This window comes from Micrasema longulum, unplaced genomic scaffold (assembly GCF_059751315.1).
Source record: "Micrasema longulum isolate JH-2025_06_02 unplaced genomic scaffold, ASM5975131v1 h1tg001374l, whole genome shotgun sequence".
Classification (NCBI taxonomy): domain Eukaryota; kingdom Metazoa; phylum Arthropoda; class Insecta; order Trichoptera; family Brachycentridae; genus Micrasema; species Micrasema longulum.
In genome coordinates this window covers 61,931-81,034 of record NW_028278560.1, presented here as the reverse complement: position 1 = coordinate 81,034, position 19,104 = coordinate 61,931, and the positions used below count along the sequence as shown (strand labels likewise).

The window sequence follows — 19,104 nt, the reverse complement described above, 5'->3', positions numbered from 1 at the left end:
GGCACGTAAGGACAATTAGCGTCGTATTTCATCCTTTAACCCGTTTTCAAATTTCACGTCGAGTTTGCCAAAATTTGAATGCAACATTTTATACTCTTGATTATTAAGCGAACGCGAGACCCCGAGATGGTTTATATTATACCTATCCTCATATACCGGACTTCGTTTATTTGTATTTCGTGTTTAAGGGGTTTTCAAGAGCTTCATCCACCGCTAGTACGTATTAAAACTCCACGATTTTTCAAAGTGTGAGTGATAGGTTTTGCCGAGAGTGAGAAGATACTTTCTTTAGTTATCCGAGATGAAAGTGAAACCCTTTGATAGACGAAGGATTTAACTTTGTATCGGCTACTTATTGGAAGTTACTTACATACATCAAACCTGAAACTCGTCAAAGAGCTGACAGAAGGATACAATAATTACAAGGCCATGGTACTCTGTCAGCGATAGCGGCTAGAGAATCACGTGTGATTTATTTCTCCTCAGAAATTAGAATACTCGTTGCATCCAGGTTTGTTCGCAATCACTATCTCGGCGTTTCTATCTACGCCCATGAGAAATTGCAGCCGATTAAGCCGACACTCATCAGCATTAGAGAATGACTTTTACTTTAAGATAAGACTAAAATAATCGCGATTTGTGATGAGGTACATTTTGATTTGTACAGTTATATGATTTTTCATAATGTGGTAAATGAGCAAAAACACAACGCATAATTTGAGCTTTGGCATAGAAAAGAAACGAGAACCGAATTGAATTATAAATATAATTCCTATTGAGTGTCGTTGATCGACCCAATCGATATAGTCAGTAACCAACTATACGTAGATGTGAAGGGTGTTAGGCATTCTGGCAACTACATTAGTACATAAGTAGGAACATCATAATATGGCGTATTGTTCGTAGAAGAAACACATATCGAAAATTCAACTAACATGATATGTGGACAAGAAACGACGCCGACGTCTCATAATTCACGGGCACACGAGTAACCGTGAAATTAATCATAAAGACGAGAGCAATTATCAGACACGTGCAGTCGAAGGCACAAAAAAGATAAATCTGCTTAGCCCCAATTCATAGATATTTGTAAAAAAATATCAATTTAATCGGAAGAAAATTCTATGCAAAATTGCACAAACACTGAGATTGAATCGTTTAAACCAACGCAGGGACAACTTAATTGAAAAAAAAATTGTTTGTTTATTACAAACAATTTTTTTTTCAATTAAGTTGTCCCTGCGTTGGTTTAAACGATTCAATCTCAGTGTTTGTGCAATTTTGCATAGAATTTTCTTCCGATTAAATTGATATTTTTTTACATTCTTATTGAATGAAGAGTTATCTGATTTAAGTAAATAGCTAATAGAAAATATTTCAATATCATTTTAACTAATGAATTAAAGCGTAATACAATTATGTTAAATGTCAGTTATTAATTTTTAAAATACCACAAAAAGAATAAAAGTACTTCAAGGAAATCATTCATGATCCAGCCGGAGAGTTTGTGTTAATTTTAATATTGATATAGATTTTTAAGAAATTCGAAATCAATATTCAACTGTATTTTTTTTGCAAATAATTCAACAAAATTTCAAAAGCTTTTAAAACAATGTAAAAAATATTGCAAAAATAATCAGATGATTACGATAATCCAAATCCAATCCTACAAATACATTGAATTCATTACTTTAATCCGGAGATGAATAAAATTTGCATTTTCGAGAAATCAAAAAACAGTGCAAAAAATATTTTTCTTATATCGTAGCCTGATAATTATAATGGTTACTACTTTGTATAAAGGGCATCGCGATGTTTATCCGCGTTTCGAATAATTGCATTCTTACAAAGGCGCAATATGGAACGGGAAAAGATTTTATCAAACAAGGCTCGCGATTACCTTTTTGATTTATGGTACAATGATGTACAGGAATTCTAATACATTCGTACATTAGCGGTGCGCCTAACCTAATAGCGAAAGTTCAAACAGACTAATGGAAAAACAACAGTAAATTATAGGAACAGGTTTGCGGATCAATAATTCTGCCGATTGATTAACTTTAGTATTTAAGACATTTAAACCGATAAGGAAAACCGTTTGAACCCGCAGAACTTTTGACTTCCTCCCACAGCAAAAATTGCAATAATGATTTTACTACTCATTAAATAAATTTCAGCAATTTTCTACGTCAAAAGGGGTATGAATTATGATCTGGCTACATAAAAGTCACATTTAATTTTCCTAGGAAATCGAACCTGGAGACCCCACGTGAAAAGTCCGTGTTATTCACTCGGGGGAAGCCGAGCGTTCTGAAATATTCTAAGCAAACGTAGCTAGTAAAATTATTTTAGTCATATTTAATAATTAACATTACAAAGGCGTATCATTAATTATAATTTAAAGAAACAACAATTAGTTATGTGTCATAAATGTAAACGCCTGGACGATATTATGAAATAACCAGTCAGTGAGATAATAATTAATAATTGAGGTTAAAATTGATGAAGAAATCTTGGCGCTTTTACATTCTCACGTTCTGCACAGACATTTAACTATTTACAGCTTGAACTTAGACTGATTTTTCTGTTCTAAAGTATAAACATAAGAGTAGCGATCGGAAGTTAGACAACTTATCAGAATCTGCTACTAAATTCGAGCAATTATAGCGAGATCTACATAACAACAGTGAGTACCAACGCAGCGTATTTAAAAAATAAGAACAATAAAAAATATGCAAATTATTGCAAATTATTGCAAATGAGAAAATAAAATAAATGCAATAATTTTGAACTATGAAAACCAACATGACTTAAAATTAAATACGTGGCGTCTTCAGCTCATTTTATTTACTTCCCTTGTCTCGGTGGTCAAACAAGGCCAGCTGGTCCTGCCTATACTCCTTATATGGATGTATCTGTGAAGGTCCCGAGTTGTTACTTTCGCCCTAATTCTCTGCGAATCGATATACATTATTCTTACGTTTGGGGTCAGTGCTATGCAAGCTTCTGACGTCACTGCGACCTGTTAAGATCTATTGTGACGCTATATACGCCTACTATACACACATAGTGTTAAAAGAGCCAATACTTATATTAAATTGCTTTTATCAGGATACACAATTACATAATAAAGACTGCTGATTTATAAAAAAAGTTAATTCTTTAGTTCCTCCAGTACCTAATTATTATTTGCCATTAATTATTTATCTTTATTTATTTATTTTTATTTTGCACCCCAACAGGCCAGGAGGCCCAATTACAGTGGTGAATGACATCATTGAACACCCAGGCTTGAGAAAAATCACATTATATTTTTTTGTGTTCTCACCGGGAATCGAACCCGGAACCTTTCATGTGTGAGTCAAGCGTCTTGACCACTACACCACGGAGGCCGCCATTATCTTATTAATTTTATTCCAACCCTGATATTTTACGTCTCTTTATCGAGCTTTTACAAGCATTTTATCGTAATGCGTGGTTCGATTTCAACGAACAGGGACCATGCAATAAAACAAGGCCATGAAAATGAAAAGTATAACTTATATCAATTAAATAGTACCCCTATTTAAATAAAATTAAGTATCGTTAGAGTAAAACATAATAGCACACAAACTGATTTTAGGTGTATACGCTATTATACGCAACTAGTATTTTCCAAAAATGTTACAACTGTAAAAATAAACGATTATAAATAATTTTATTCATAACTAAATACAATTTATTATTTAGCTAAAGTAAGACAAATTTAGTGATAATTTGGCTATTTTTTAAAAAAATAAAACGAAAATGACTCGAGATATGAATTTAATTTACAAAACCCATTAAGTGTTCGAAATGCCCGCTTACAAACCCTGCAGCTAATAGGGATCGAACTGCATACATAAATGTAAGCAAGTATAAATGAACCAACGAAACAACCAACCGCGTACAACAATTTGTATGTAAAGTTAATTTTGTTAACTTTCATAAATAACGCATGCTGAAGTGGGAAGAAAGGGCACTCGTAATACCTTCCAGCCCGCCCTAAAGATAATCAAGTACGGAGATTTAATAGCGTTAATTATTTTAAAAGACCCTTGTACGATGTTTACAGATAATGGATAAACTTATAATAGAATCACGCGTCTCCCTCCTAACCTTGCGCATAGCGCAGAAGAATGCAATATGCAGATACATGTGTAATTAATATGATGCATCCCACAGACCTTATTAATAGCAAATATGCCGGCCAGAATCCGCACCCTGAGACCGGTCGCGTCTTCTCCCACAAATGGATAATGAAAGATTCGATAAGGTCAATAAATATACGAAATGATGCAAAATGTCTCACCTCCGACCGACCTCAGAGGCCAATGTCCGCACAGGTAATCCTTAAAAGATTTTGTTTTAATAGGATTCGATTCGCCTATTCGAAAGATACACGTGTCGATATTATTTATGTTCTAAGGATAATAATCCGCTAATGAAAAAAATATTTCTACTTCGTACGATTCTTTTCGAAACATCCGTATTAATAATACGGTTAACGTGATAAGCGCACAAATGTCGTGTAATCTGATCGGAAGGTGTAATCAAGAAACGCGCGCATTAAAAATACGGTCTTTGCTCATGGGAGATCGTTTATTATAGGAGTAAACTGAGTTCACACGACAGGGGCAAATTATTGGCAGCTTTATTGATGCATTCAATAATTGACAAAATGGAAATACGAGGCACTGCGGCGAGACATTCCTGATTCATTGATAATCTGGAGACTAGGATGAGAAACTGCAGAATCATTTTACTAAAATAACTTACCAATACTTATGGTAAATTAGATTGTTGAAATCTACTCTTTATAAAAACAACATTTTCAATTGAAACTTTTGTCGATATTAGCATTCGTGTTATTTATTTGCGTAGGAAATTTTACATCTGAGGAGCTTAAATGAATCAATATCTTTGTAACGGATAACAGCCACAAATAACACTAATATCAGCGAACAAATGATATCAGCCTATCGAATACTGACTCGATGGGGGTAAATAGTAATCAAACCATGTACTAATGTTTACTCTAACGCGTAACTTCATATGCTACAACAAACAGATAAATTACATACAGTCGATGACAGAAGAATTACTTTAGGTTAATATTGTAAAACGATATTTTTTCCAAAAATCAATTCTCTTCGAACATAATATATAAGAGAGTTCTTCTGCTGCGTTTATTTATGGGTATGTCTGAAAACAACTTTAGTGTGCGATAAAAAGTAAAGGAGACGGTGATTTGTCGAATGACTATAATTCGTTATCCTGACATGCAGATAGATTATTGCAATAATTGTTCCATTATAATTGCTGCCCGTACAGAGTACGTACATCCCTTAGCCTTCAGCTAAAGATAATTTCGTCCTGCCCGCGAGCCGCAGGGCACACGGGGGGAGGGGTGGGACAAGATGGAGCGGAAGATGAAAGGGAAACAAACTGGTTCAGTAATACCAAGTGGTGAGAGCTGTTAATCAACTCGGACGGTATGGCTATATCGCCTTTGCAACGACAATTCCACCTATTGATCTCTCATCGGCGACTAAGTAATGCGCGGTGACCGAGTGCCCGAGGGAGAGTGTTCCTCTTTATTTCTCTGTTAATTTACGGAGAGAAGTGAACGCGAGCGCTTATCAGATTCTGGATTCAAGGATGAATCTCAGTTTTACGATCTGATATCGTGGCTGATTGAAAACATTCACATTCGCACTCGACTTCTAGACATACATATAAACAGAGAGCGTTACCCAGCAAATACATTGACATTACACGAAGCGAAGGTACACGGTACACGGTACACCGTGTGATCGACACTACGCTTATGCAGATCTGTTCTCGCCGCGATACAAACAATGAGATCATCGCAATTACCGACGTATTTATCTATCGGTCGTCTCGCAGCCATCACGCTAAGTGCTCCAAGGGTCGACAGCTGATGTCTGATGCCGACCACGCGGAGAAGTGGGTCATGCGTCACGCGGATTCCTGCGCGTCTCAGCCGCACGCTACGAAAGATGACGACCAACGCAATGATTGTTGTGGGAGAATGCCGCCTGCCGCTGAGTGCCAGCAATCGGTTGTGCACAGTTTTTCTTGCTTCCCAGTCATTTCCATGACAGAGAGACAGCAGTATCCCAGTCATTAAATAGGGTTCGTAACGCCATTTTAACTATCGGGATACATATTCTATCGCAAAAAATGGCGACGACAAGTACCTCATCGGCAGAAAGCTATTCAAAGACAAGTTTTTAATGATCTGCGTGTAGAGTAAACTATCAATCTATAATTTGTACGCAATATCGCATCGCATAGTCATTATCGACTTTCTATTTTTATTCCATTATTATAGCGTGTCGAACGATGTTAAACGATTATAATTACAAATCGCTTAGAGTGTTAACAAATTAATATTAAACTAATCTACTATTTTATATTTAAAAACACATATTTCGAAAGAACTAAAACGCTCGCAAAATTCTGTATGTGAAATAATTGGTATAATATATTAATAGCGCCGAGAGAAAGCGAGATAACTATGTAGGTACAGCAGGGCTAGATCGCGGGAGAATAGCAGATGCAGACGATATTCGTCAAAGGTGCGGCGGCCTATCTTAGTCCTATTAGTCAGCTCAGTGGCCGCGGCGCGTGAGATAACACCCCCACCCGCGGGCAGATCCCTTTGAGATATCAGTAACGACTCCAACAACTCATTATTGTTTACTTCACGCCGCGTTGCGCTAAGGGACGCCTCTGCTAGATACAATATACAATATGAGTTATAACAAACGCGTCGAATTAAAAGAAACAAAACAAAAAACACGTAAATAACTTCAAACTAATATTCGTATACCGTAACATCAAATTAACTCAAAAAATGTCTACGAGAGATAAATTTATCCCCCCTCCCTGCACACCACACCTATGGACTATTTAATATCTCTCGCGCACAAGGATACGCACAAGTGCCAGTTGACAAACAAGTCAGGTACCGCAGGGCGCTCTTTGCGGACTGGGAAAATAAACGAATTGAAAATAATATAAAAGAGGGATACCCCCTGAGATTACGCAGAATATTGTCAAGGAGGTGACTACTTTACCGACCGAGGTTCAATAAGCTGTTCACATTGCACGGTCAGTTTTCTGCGAAGACACAGAAGTAAACATAAATTGAATATCTTTATAGCCTGTATTGTATGTCGTTTGCGCGAATGAATATCTAGAATATCTAGAATCAGTGCTAGATACTGCAATAAGAAAACTTATAGGTATCTAGAAATTTTAAAAAAACATTCTCGATCCATAATTTAAAAATTACTCGCCGATCTTGCCCATTCACAATTTTTCACGACGCAATAATATTGCACTGTACTCATTTTGCGAAAGTAAATTATTACCAGATAGGTATAGATACTGTTCATGCAAAGACTTGACAAGACTGACAAAATATTTCCACACTTTAACACTGGGCTGATTTGCGAATTGTATATTGCGGTTACAATGCCAGGTAAAGACTTTAATACGATCGAAACGAAAACCATTAATGTCAAATGCATTGATGAAGGACTTAAACCGCACAGTAAGTTAACATTTCTATATCTTCAAAATGTCATTTCAACTTGACATTATCGTAAAACTGCTCGAAACAAAACTATTTGCATAGTTAAATATTAGATTATAGCAATACCTTCAAGTAACTATCTGTACACGGATAAACTGATTCCAAATAATAGTACTATAACGGAATCGTTCAAGGTTTATAGTAGGTTAAATGCTCGTAGATATAATGCTTTGTTTCAATAATCCGGTAGCAATAAAACAGCGAAAGCAAAGTTTTACGTCTGTCGCGGTATTAAAAAGACCTCAAATCTGTAGCAACTTTAATAACTCCGTTTTTAGAGCAGAAAGTATTCAAAGAGCACTTAGTTAATGGCTAACTCACTGCGGTCGCAGACTGGGAGAAATTTGTATCATTCTCTCATAGATAATGGGATCATTTTACTATGGAGGTCAGGAACGATTGCAGAAAAATGTATTATAGAAAGTCGTAATGGATAGAAAATACCTAATGAAGATAATGACAAGTGATCAAGAATGTACGAGTAAATCTCATTTTCATCGACGAAAATGTCCAGCGATATCTGAACAATAAAGCCATCTTGTCACAGCGTTGCTCAAACTAAAGAAATTCACTTTAATTGTGCGTAGTGTATAAACATAAGTAGGATTTAAATTTAGTTGCAGAAAAGTTTTGTTCGAGACGAATTTATTCAAATAAAAACAAAATTAAACAAAAGGAATTAACAAACAATGAGAAACATAAGAAAAAATTATATTTAAATATATATTTTTTTAAATTATATATTTCATTATTTAACACACATGAAAGATGAGCTGTGATAGTAATTTACTATTAACAAATATTTTCACCAACAATGTTTTGAGTTTGTCCAAATTTTTGTACACAAACACTGGATTCAACCCCCAAATATATATATATATATATAGGAATAGTGAATGTTACACAGTGTGTAAAGTGGCTACTTAATCCAGCCAATGATAGGTCATAAGCCTTGAAGATGCCTAGACTTAGATATTCCCTTCTTTCAAATGTTCTCCGTCTCTGTTACGATATGTTCATTTTAACAGCTCCCTAAGGGGTTGAATCCAGTTCTTGTCTACAAAAATTTTGACAAACTCAAAACATTGTTGATGAATTCACGTGGTCCAAGAAGAAGTATAATTTTTTTTTAATATTTTCAGGCGCTGCCTAGTATGCGGGTGAAATAATTCAAGCAGATGACTTTAACTTCACAAACATCAACAGATGGTAGGGTTGAAGGAATATAGATGTTCAAATAAAGGCAGAATCGTGAATGTTACACAGTGTGTAAAGTGAGCACTTAAACCAGCCAATGGCAGGTCATAAGCCCTGTAGTTGTATAGCCAATATGCATATATGCTTATCTATATTCCGTTCACTGAAATCTTCTCTATCTCTGTTGCAATATGTTAAATATTTTCACCCTTTAGAGATCTCATAATATAGTTGGTTCAAAATAAAGATATTATTTATATATACAAAAAATACGGTGTTAGGCCAATAGTTCACCAAATAGATAGAATTATAAAAAATTCAAAAAGTTTTTTTTAAAATCAAAGTTAGAATCAGGATTCAGCTTTCGAGTGAGATTTCTTTCTTACCTTCTGGTTGGTCAGCTGGGCCCCCCCAGGCCGGGGTCCTCCTGGCTCGGGCTGCGCCTCTCCTGGAACGAGCCTTGTCTTCGCTGTTGATTTTGTCTCTCGTGGGAGGTGATGCTGATGATACTGGCTGATCTGTGTACACTGAAATAAAAAATATATGTATTAGACAAAATTAGAAAATCCAGCCAGTCTGCAAGCATTTGGACATACTCAAAACATTGTTAAATTAACTACCTGGTAAATGAAGAAGTATACAAAATTTGAAAATTGTTTTCAAGCGTTGCCTAGTAGGTGAATTGGTTCAGCCGGATGAATCTCACCTACATAATAAAGACTTCGGCTATTTTACTTCACAAAAGTCAACAGATGGAAGAGTTGAGGAAATGTGGATGTTCAAACATGTGTGTAAAGTGGCCACTTAAACCAACCAATTACAGGTCATAAGCCCCGTAAATACCTAGACCATCATATTCCCTTCTCAAAAATGCTTTCCCTCTCAGTTGCAACAAATTTAAATAAAAATACTAATCATAAAAGTTTTTTTAATTTCGATTGATTTAGTTTATGTTTTTACATACAAGTAAGTGTGACCGATAATAATAAGACCAACAATAATATAGGGTGTTATAACGTCAATAATCCGAACACACTTTACGATTTTATTATTTATTTATTTAAAACTTCAAGTACAAGGAATAAGTGCTTTGGCGGACTTATTGCTAAAAGCAATATATTTCAGCCAACCAAAAAACAGATTGGTCAAAAAGAAGAGATTGGAAAAAATTTCGTAACAAAAAAAACCTAATTATATAAAAATAACAGCTGTTTTTTAATTGGGAGATAAGGCTTGCACATATTAACTTTAATAAAATAAAAAAAAGTACATCGTATTATACGATCTGTCTTTCCTCTTCAAAATTTAAACAATTTTATCGATAGTCCATATCTCTTGGAGCGTATTTCAATCAATTGTCCCGTAAAGTCAACACGACAACTTAATTTTTTAAATAATTTATTGCCCAAAAAAAATATATTCAAAACTCGTTTATTTATCGTAGCTGCTCCAAATTTAATTTACTTTGTCCCCATTTAGATATTTTTAATACAAAATTTTGTGACTTCAGATAAAAACTTTTTGAAACACTGTAAAATAAAACATTTGTCGGCGTGTAATAAGTTTATATTCTTTTAATTATGTTTATTTTATTATAATAACAAAATTTAGAATTGGTCAACTATATTATGAAAATCCCTCTAGTCCACTTCTACACTCTATTTCCTCATCCCTTAACCCTCTTACGAGCTCTTTTTTTTTCTCATGTCTTATATAATATATTATTTTTCTCTTTACTGTGTAACATGTTCTCTCATTATATTTGTGAAAAACTTTAACTGGATGCATGTACTATTTTTTTATATTTTGTATTCTTATATAACAACTGTTGCTTTTCCTCAATAAATTAAAAAAAAAAAAATATGTATCGACTGAATTCATGGTGCTATTTTTAATGAGTTATGTATAAAAGTAATGGATACTATATCACGAAGTTACGTCGTTTGAGTTGATTTCATGGATGAGAGTTGTTGTATCACACAGAATCACAGAAAAATATCAATTTATGGTATATATTACTTACATTATATAATGTACCCTCTATGTAGGTAAAAATACATGTTTTTTTTATAGCTTGCCTGTAAGTAAAATCACCATTTGCCAATGGTATTAACCCCTGCCTTCCTCAAACATTACACATCTTCGTACAAAAATATTGATTTTACTTTACACCGTCTCGATATGTACCGATGAAGATAGGTAATCGCGGCCCTGGGAAGTTCAGGGGTTTAAAAAAAAATTGTTAATAGACTTTAAAGCGGTGTTGTTTTATAAAGTTTTGTGTTTCTGAAATTACTTTCAAGGTGACAAGGTATTTTTAAAATTAGGACTACTACAAGTACTTTAAATATCCCATCGTAATATCACATTTTAGCATTTTTAGGCCACTCCCCCTTAATAGATAAAAATAAAAATGAAAAATACGTGTTAAATGATGAAGAATGTGGGATCAGATAGTGTGTCAACCAGTTTTAAGTATTGTGATATAAGTATGAAGATATAAGTGATAGGAAAGTGTATAAAAAAAAAACAATTTATATCATTTCGTCATTTGAATTTTAACAAAAAGGTTTCTAACTTTTTACTAAGCTCTTTATTGTACCATTTTTAATACAATTTACAAGTTTTAAGCAAATATTTTTTTCATACTTACGCACCCTCTCCCTCATTCATTCCCACACGCACAAGTATCCTCTCCCTCATTCATTCACGCATACACACATTCACATACACATGAATACAAACGTCACACAAATACAACTACTAAACTTCTTTTCTTATATATTATGTGTCATTATATTTACAGTGGATTTTTTAAATTGGCTTTAGTATTGTTAAGATTTTTCTAATTATTTTGTTTATGTAATAGCTGTAAGAATCCCAAATAAAATCGAATAAATAAATAAAATAAAGTAAATGTAAGTGTTTATTGAATTGGTAAATAACCTTTTGATGAATTTTCATAAAAGAACTTATCAGGTAATTTCTCGCTCATTACGGGAACAAATATAAAATATAGGAAACATGTCACTAATTATGTTCGTTGAACGAAAATCTTCTGCTGCCCGACATATTTTCTGGTTGACAGTTTTAATTACTCAATGCGTGGCGATGCAATTTGATGAATACAATTATTTGTCAGGCGAGAAAGAAGCTTTCTGCTTTTTATCAAGTCTAGCGTTGGGACTGTGATGAGATCTGAGTGGTGTGGTTTGTTTCAACATTCAAACGAAATTAGAAATACAGCTAAACAAGGTGTTGGAAATGTCAATAAGAACGCGCTGTAGCAGTAATAAAGTACTGCATAATGCTAGCCGACGAAGACGCGGCGAAACGCGTGAAATTCAGTTTTTTCAAAACCAAGTCCACACATCTCCGACATCCAAAAATGAAAAATGTAGTGTTGAATAGGAATACCGAGACAGCCAGTCTTGGTAATAAAAGAGTTGCAACAATTTACTCGTATTTAAAATAATTTAAATAACATTATAACATAAATTCATGTATCTACTAGTGGTGAAACCGATAGTGGTTTGGCCGGATACCGGATTCCGGATATCGGACTTATAAAACAATAAAAACACCCCCGTAGGTATTCAAATTTCTCCCTTAGTTAAAAACAAAAGAAATAATGTCTATAAAATAAAACGCGATTAAAATATTTTCATTTTTTTATTCTTAAAAGCGTTTTTTATGTATATTTATTCTACTTGTGTAAGAAAAGGTTTTAGGCGTATATATTTTTTGTTGTATATTTAGTTATAAAGGTGCTCAACTTGATTGTTCCTTTGTTGTTCTCAATATGTGTTATTATCTAAATGCCAATAATTACGTCCCGAATTGAGTTGTTGTAACTCCTGGGAATATAATCCAACGTATTTATACTTGTAAAATACTTTGTGGTATATGATTTATAAATAATAAAAAAAAAATTAAAAAATATTTTTAATGATCACTTATCGATCAATAAGAAAATTAAAATCTCATTATCAGTATGGTTTATAAGTTTATTAATTAATTAATCATAACGATTTTGGGTAGTTTCTACTCATGCGCTTTATTTTTTTCAGGGAAACACATTTTAAATTACAAAACAAAATTGATAAATATTTTATATTTCCTGGTTAAACTCTTTTTCTAAGGTGTAAACTGAGCACTGACGAACGTTTTTACAAAAAAAAGTAAGTTTTTCAACTAACGAGGGTTACCTCCTTTTTTTCAAACACGGACGATAACCATTATTAAATTTAGTGACGTTGATTTCGTGAAATTTTCGCAGTTAAATTAAAATTAGGTTTCTACCGATATTGAGCTACTATTCGGGATACGACCGGATAGTAAAATGAAGCCGGAAAGCCGGATACCGGATAGTTACCGGGTATCAGTTTCATCTCTAGTATCTACCCAGTTACACTTTGTAAAAAGGTTCAGACAAAAGAATAAAACTTAACAAGGTTTGCACAATACTAAAATTGTTTATATAATAAAAATAATAGTCTTGAAAAAGTTACAAAAGCGATGCAACCGATTACTGGCATTCATTTCTATAACAAAATACAATGAACTTTTACAAAGAATTTTCACTAACAAATGAATAGAATAAAGATCGTGGCTCAATAAAAATGCTCTTTTGATGTGTTGTGTATACTAATCATTATTCCAAACAAAATATGAAAGTTATGTAAATACAGTATTTTCTTATTATATATTTTTACAAAACAATAGTATTTTTTTAATTTAATTTTGTTAAACGAAGATAATGTGCGTACGCTGATAAAATGGAACGTACTAGGTGAATACGTAGGTTCAGTGCCACGGAAAATTGAATATCAAATTGTTTCTTACACGCTGTAAAAATTTGAGAATTTAATTGGACGGCGAAGTTTCCCTAAAGCGTAGGAAAAATTCAAAAATAATTTGAACAAAAATAACTACTTTCAACTACATCACAAGTTCTTCAGAATCAACCAACGATAGAGTGTTATGATAGATTTCCGGATTCAGGGAAGATAACTCACTAATTAGCAGAACTCACCGACCAGAATTTATGACGTCAGAGCGAAGTACTTTCAAAGTTACGAAACATTAAAATATAATAACGCTGATAATACGATATATAAAAAACCAAATATTGAAAAAAAAATTGGCTTAATTTGATAGTCTAAACATTTTTTAAAACCCTAATATTCCTAGTAAACGAGTATGTATTTATCCATTACGCTGGTTCTATGTAAGGGTAGACATAGACAGAATGAATAGAACGCCCTACCTACAGATAATTTAAAATACCTATCTATTCAGTGCTAGTACCTGCCTATGTCATTACGTCGTTAAAACTTTGCATACATAACATTTTATTGAATAATAAAATATCTGCCCAAGTAAACGACTAACTTTTTTTCAGTTTTAAATACAGATATTAAATAAAAAATAAATATTTTAAAATGGAACAAACATACATACAGTAGAAGTAAATAAGTCACGAAATTTTAAAAAGAGCATTATTATTTTTCTTTTGTTAGTAGGTATTTTGCTCTTGGGAAGGTACTACATGCTTCAATATATAACATTTCAAAGAATTTAAAGAAGTTTAAAGGTTTCCAACCAATCAACATTAAAATAGTGATATGTACGTGGGCTGCAGGTCCGTAGTCCGTACTGATATTAACATAAAGAAATGTAAGTCGATATAGTTTATACGGTAATAAACAAGATGGAAGGATCTAATCTGAGTTAACGTGGAGCTTAGTTTTAATTACAATCCCCGACGACGATAATGCTGGCCTGTCAAATGACATATCGTTTACTATCGAATAACTACCAGGGAATAATATTTATAAAGGGATTTCGACCAGCAACAGACAGCGTCTGGAGGGCTCCGGCATTTTATTTTATCGTTTCGATAGTATTATTTTATCGTCGGAATTTCAAAATGAGGGGAAAAACACCAACTTGAAAAAAATTGTGAAGTTTAATTGCAAATAAGTATAGAAGTTTATTTTTTGATAAATACAGAAGAAAAAGAAATTATAATATAAGATTTTCGTAGAGGACCTACTTAAAAACGACCTACAATAATAATAATGTTTGGATAATTTATATGGCGCCATTTTTGTGAAAATCACCTCAAGGGTGCTGTACAATAAATAAATATCCCAGCACGTCTTGCAGCTACAGAGCGCATGGACGGTTGGGATTCTAGTTCCTCGTCTCCAATTATGATATATATGAGGTAGATAACAGAACGTTTTGCAGCTACAGAGCGCATGGACAATAAGAAATCTAGCCCATATTTACATTTTTATTTTTAATTTTTTTATTTGACAATGAAGTTTAGAGTTTAAGTGATATTTTAAAAACGAAATGATAAGCAAATTTATAAAATTAGAAGTTAGATAACAACAAGTCTTGCAGCTACTGAGCGCATGGACGGTTGAAATTCTAGACCCCATTTACTAAATTTAGATATTTGATAGTTGATAACATTTACATAATATGATAAAAATAATATGATAGCTAACATCACAAAAAGTCATGCAGCTTCAAAACGCATCGACAAATGGACAAATCGTAGATAATAAAAAATAAAACGCAAATATTCGTTTTCTAAGCATAAAAATTATTCTACCCAAGTAACCAAAGCGACTAAGGGCTGATTGCATCCAAAAAAGGTTAAGTAAACAATTATCACATTTTCGTCAAAATGGGAAAATGTGTGCAACCCGTTTTTGCCTGTTAATTATTTTAATTGTGTGTAAATTATTTTAATTGTGTGTAAATTATTTTAATATAATTAAACTAAAATTTGACTGGCCCTTATAAAGCTAGTTACATATATAGAGGCAAACATTTTTGGTAGCAATATAAATTACACGATAATAACATTCATTTACCCGCGTACCACAGATACAAACGCGTTATACATAACTTTTCCACATACAAATTCGTCAAAAAACGCTACGATTAACCGTATTATGGATACGTATAACAGGAAATTTAACGACATAGATATATTTACCAAAAATATTAAATTTATCAAAACTGCCATAGATAATTAATTGTCTTTGTCCGCATCCTCCTCTCCGTTGCTCTCTATCCCTGAACAAATATAAGTTTTATAGGGAGAAGATCTTTTAATATAATTATGTATCCCCGTACTGCGGGCCAACTGTTTGTGACACCTGATTTTTATAATTCGAATCATTTCTATCAAACTTATATGTTATTCTTATTTATATATTATGTAGGTGCATATAATATGCATTTGTGTGTTCGTTTTGAATCAACGTTCGCGTATTGTCAAACCTTATTTTATTGTTGTCATTATTTCGTATTTACTGCATTTTGTGGTTACCTACCGTACTCGTATTGTATGGGACTCGTCGCACATTATTCATTCGATGTGTATCAGTTAAATTTTAATATAAAATGCTTTTTATTTTTCAGAATACGGTTTTGATTTTTAAGATACTTAAAAAAAACAAACCATTTATATCATTTGTTGATTTGAATTTTTACAAAAAGGTTTCTAACTTTTTACTAAGCTCTTTATTGAACCATTTTTAATACAATTACAAGTTTTAAACAATTATTTTTTTATACTTACGCACCCACACACACGCACCCTCTCCCTCATTCATTCCCACACGCACATGTATCCTCTCCCTCATTCATTCACGCATACACACATTCACATACACATGAATACAAACGTCACACAAATACAATTATTAAACTTCTTTTCTTATATATTATGTGTCATTATATTTACAGTGGATTTTTTTAATTGGCTTTAGCATTATTAAGATTTTTCTACTTATTTTGTTTATGTAATAGCTGTAAAAATCCCAAATAAAATAAAATAAAATAAATAAATAACTAAAATTATGGTACCCTCTAATTTGATTAATTACAAAAATGGCTGCAAAAGTAAACAATTCAGTATTTGCATTATTTATAGATGAATTTTTGTATTTGAATATGGTTTAAAGTAGAATTATTAATAAATAAATTTGCAGATAAAAATTAAGTTTTTACTTACGTAGAAAAAGGAATTTATTGTTACTTCGTTCCACTTTTTCATGAAAGGTCGCACGATGCGCATTAATGTCGATTTTTATAAATTATTAATAAGCCTGAGAGAATAATTATTTATCTAAACGATAAAATCAACAAGTTGTTTACTAGGACAGATGTTTTTACTATTGAATTACATTATGTAGGCAACGTTTTTACATAGATGAAGCAATGATAAGAGATGTATTAAAACTTAATGTTCAAATTAACCTCAATAGCCAAATCGATTCATTATGACCCAACTTTCAAATCGACACAAATTTGAATCTTAAATTCTTAAGGTGCAAAAAGCGAGAGGAGTCAAAATAATATAAATATCGCATGTCTAACAAGAGATAGAATATAAACACATACGTCACAATTGAAGATAATGAAAAAGTTTAAACAAAATCGATTAAACTCAAGGATTAATTTGAGTCTTGCGAGCAAGTCAAATTGATAATTATTTAAGCGTCGCGTTGTACTTATGGTATAATTATTGCAACACCCACGATGTATATTTTGTATTTAGCCAGTACAAAAGTAACGTACCTACTGGTCTCTTAATTTCGGTTTATTGTTAGCCAGTCAGATGAACGCTACTTGATAGATAATCAGGTCAATATGTACTACCTTCTGTTGGCAAAGAGGGATGTTGCTTCTTGCCAAAGAAAGCCCAGACAGAAATTAGCCGAGAGATATTGTGAAAATACGCTCGAACTGAGCTAAGTCTGTTATTAATTACAACGATGTGTTGTTACCACGTCAAGAGATATTAGAAAAGTATTCACTATGGCGGAGAGTTACGAATCTAAATTTGAACCGATGAATAGCTTATTGTCTTAACACTTTGATTATTAATTGGGCGTATATTATTCGTACGTGTCGAATATCTATCCACCTACTTAATTACAAAGAAATGAACTCAAGTAAAGTTCGTGTACGTGAAGTGATTAATAAAAGATCGTGTCGGTATGTAGATATATTGATTAAATACTAAATTATAAGCGATGAATGCAAACGAGAGTGTTAAATTGTAAGCACTCATACGCCACAATAGAAATCATGTCTCTAACGTAACAATAACCTCGATATTTTAATAAGCTTTTCATAAATTTCATAAACGACCCTAGGTTACAACGAGAGATTGATTGCATTCAAATTGTAACATTGGATACTTCTCTCGGCTCGTGATTAGGTAGTAGAAAAATGGGTTACATTCATTTTTAAACCACAAATAAACTCGCTGCATTTAACTTAAATTAGTTGGAAGTTTATACTTTATGAAGATATAAAAAATAACGACTCAATTATTACGAGAAAAAAGCAGCGTCATTAGAACTGACACAGCGGATGATGGATGAAGCGAGGCGGAGAGGCAGTTGCATTGGAAGCCCGGAGCAATAAAAGTATGGCGTTGTCACATCGAATGTCATGGCCGTGATAGATGGCCTTCTTAAACAGCGAGTTATTGCAGCGAAGAAACAGATTGCCTCCTAATTTCGTCCACTAAATAATATTGCCTAGCGCATAATGGCGGCCCATACTAGTTTACTTTATGACAGTGGACTAATCCAGCGATGAAAGGAACTTCTCCTCAGTGTTTTGCCAGGTGTCGCTAATAGGTTAGGTGAACTCCCCCGCTCTACCAGAACACGTAATCACAATTATACGCTTTCAATATTTTATGAATGAGAATATTACTGGAATAAATCACATTCTTCTCCCACAGCGTTTAATACGTACATTCAAATACTGTATATTCAAAGCGGCATATTGCTAAACGCATAATGTAAACTAATTACGATATTATTTATTTTATAACGTATTCGTTAGTCGAGCAACGTAAACACCCGGTAGAATATCAAACTCAATTCATAAACATATAACTATCACAAAAGGATTTTGTAAGCAAACCTTTGGGATAGAAGTTGAAAAAGTGTCGCATCGCGAGTACGAGTCACGTATACACTGCACAAGAGGAAAGTGTATTATACTCGAACATAATATCGCTAGTTAGAATAATATTCCGGGTGACTATAGTGACACAAGTGCAGGGAGTGGTGTAAGGTAACGCGCTGTATGCGCAGTGCACAAGAGAAGCCGAGGCTAGGAATAGAACTGAGAACACAGAGCAGACAGAAGGAATGCAACAGTGCAGAATGCATTCCTGACTTCACAGGCGAGTAACATATTACGTTCTTCCA

At 33.2% G+C, this 19,104-nt stretch overlaps 1 protein-coding gene across 7 annotated transcripts in view; it reads right to left on the bottom strand.

The window, feature by feature from the left end:
- LOC148275617 (uncharacterized) overlaps positions 1-19,104 on the bottom strand; it is a 69,817-nt gene that overhangs the window by 15,689 nt on the left and 35,024 nt on the right. For all 7 annotated transcript variants that reach the window (XM_088235455.1, XM_088235458.1, XM_088235461.1 and 4 more), the window contains exon 4: positions 9,229-9,369. In XM_088235455.1, the coding sequence (XP_088091581.1) occupies positions 9,229-9,369 (141 nt within the window). The remainder of the gene's footprint in view (positions 1-9,228; positions 9,370-19,104) is intronic.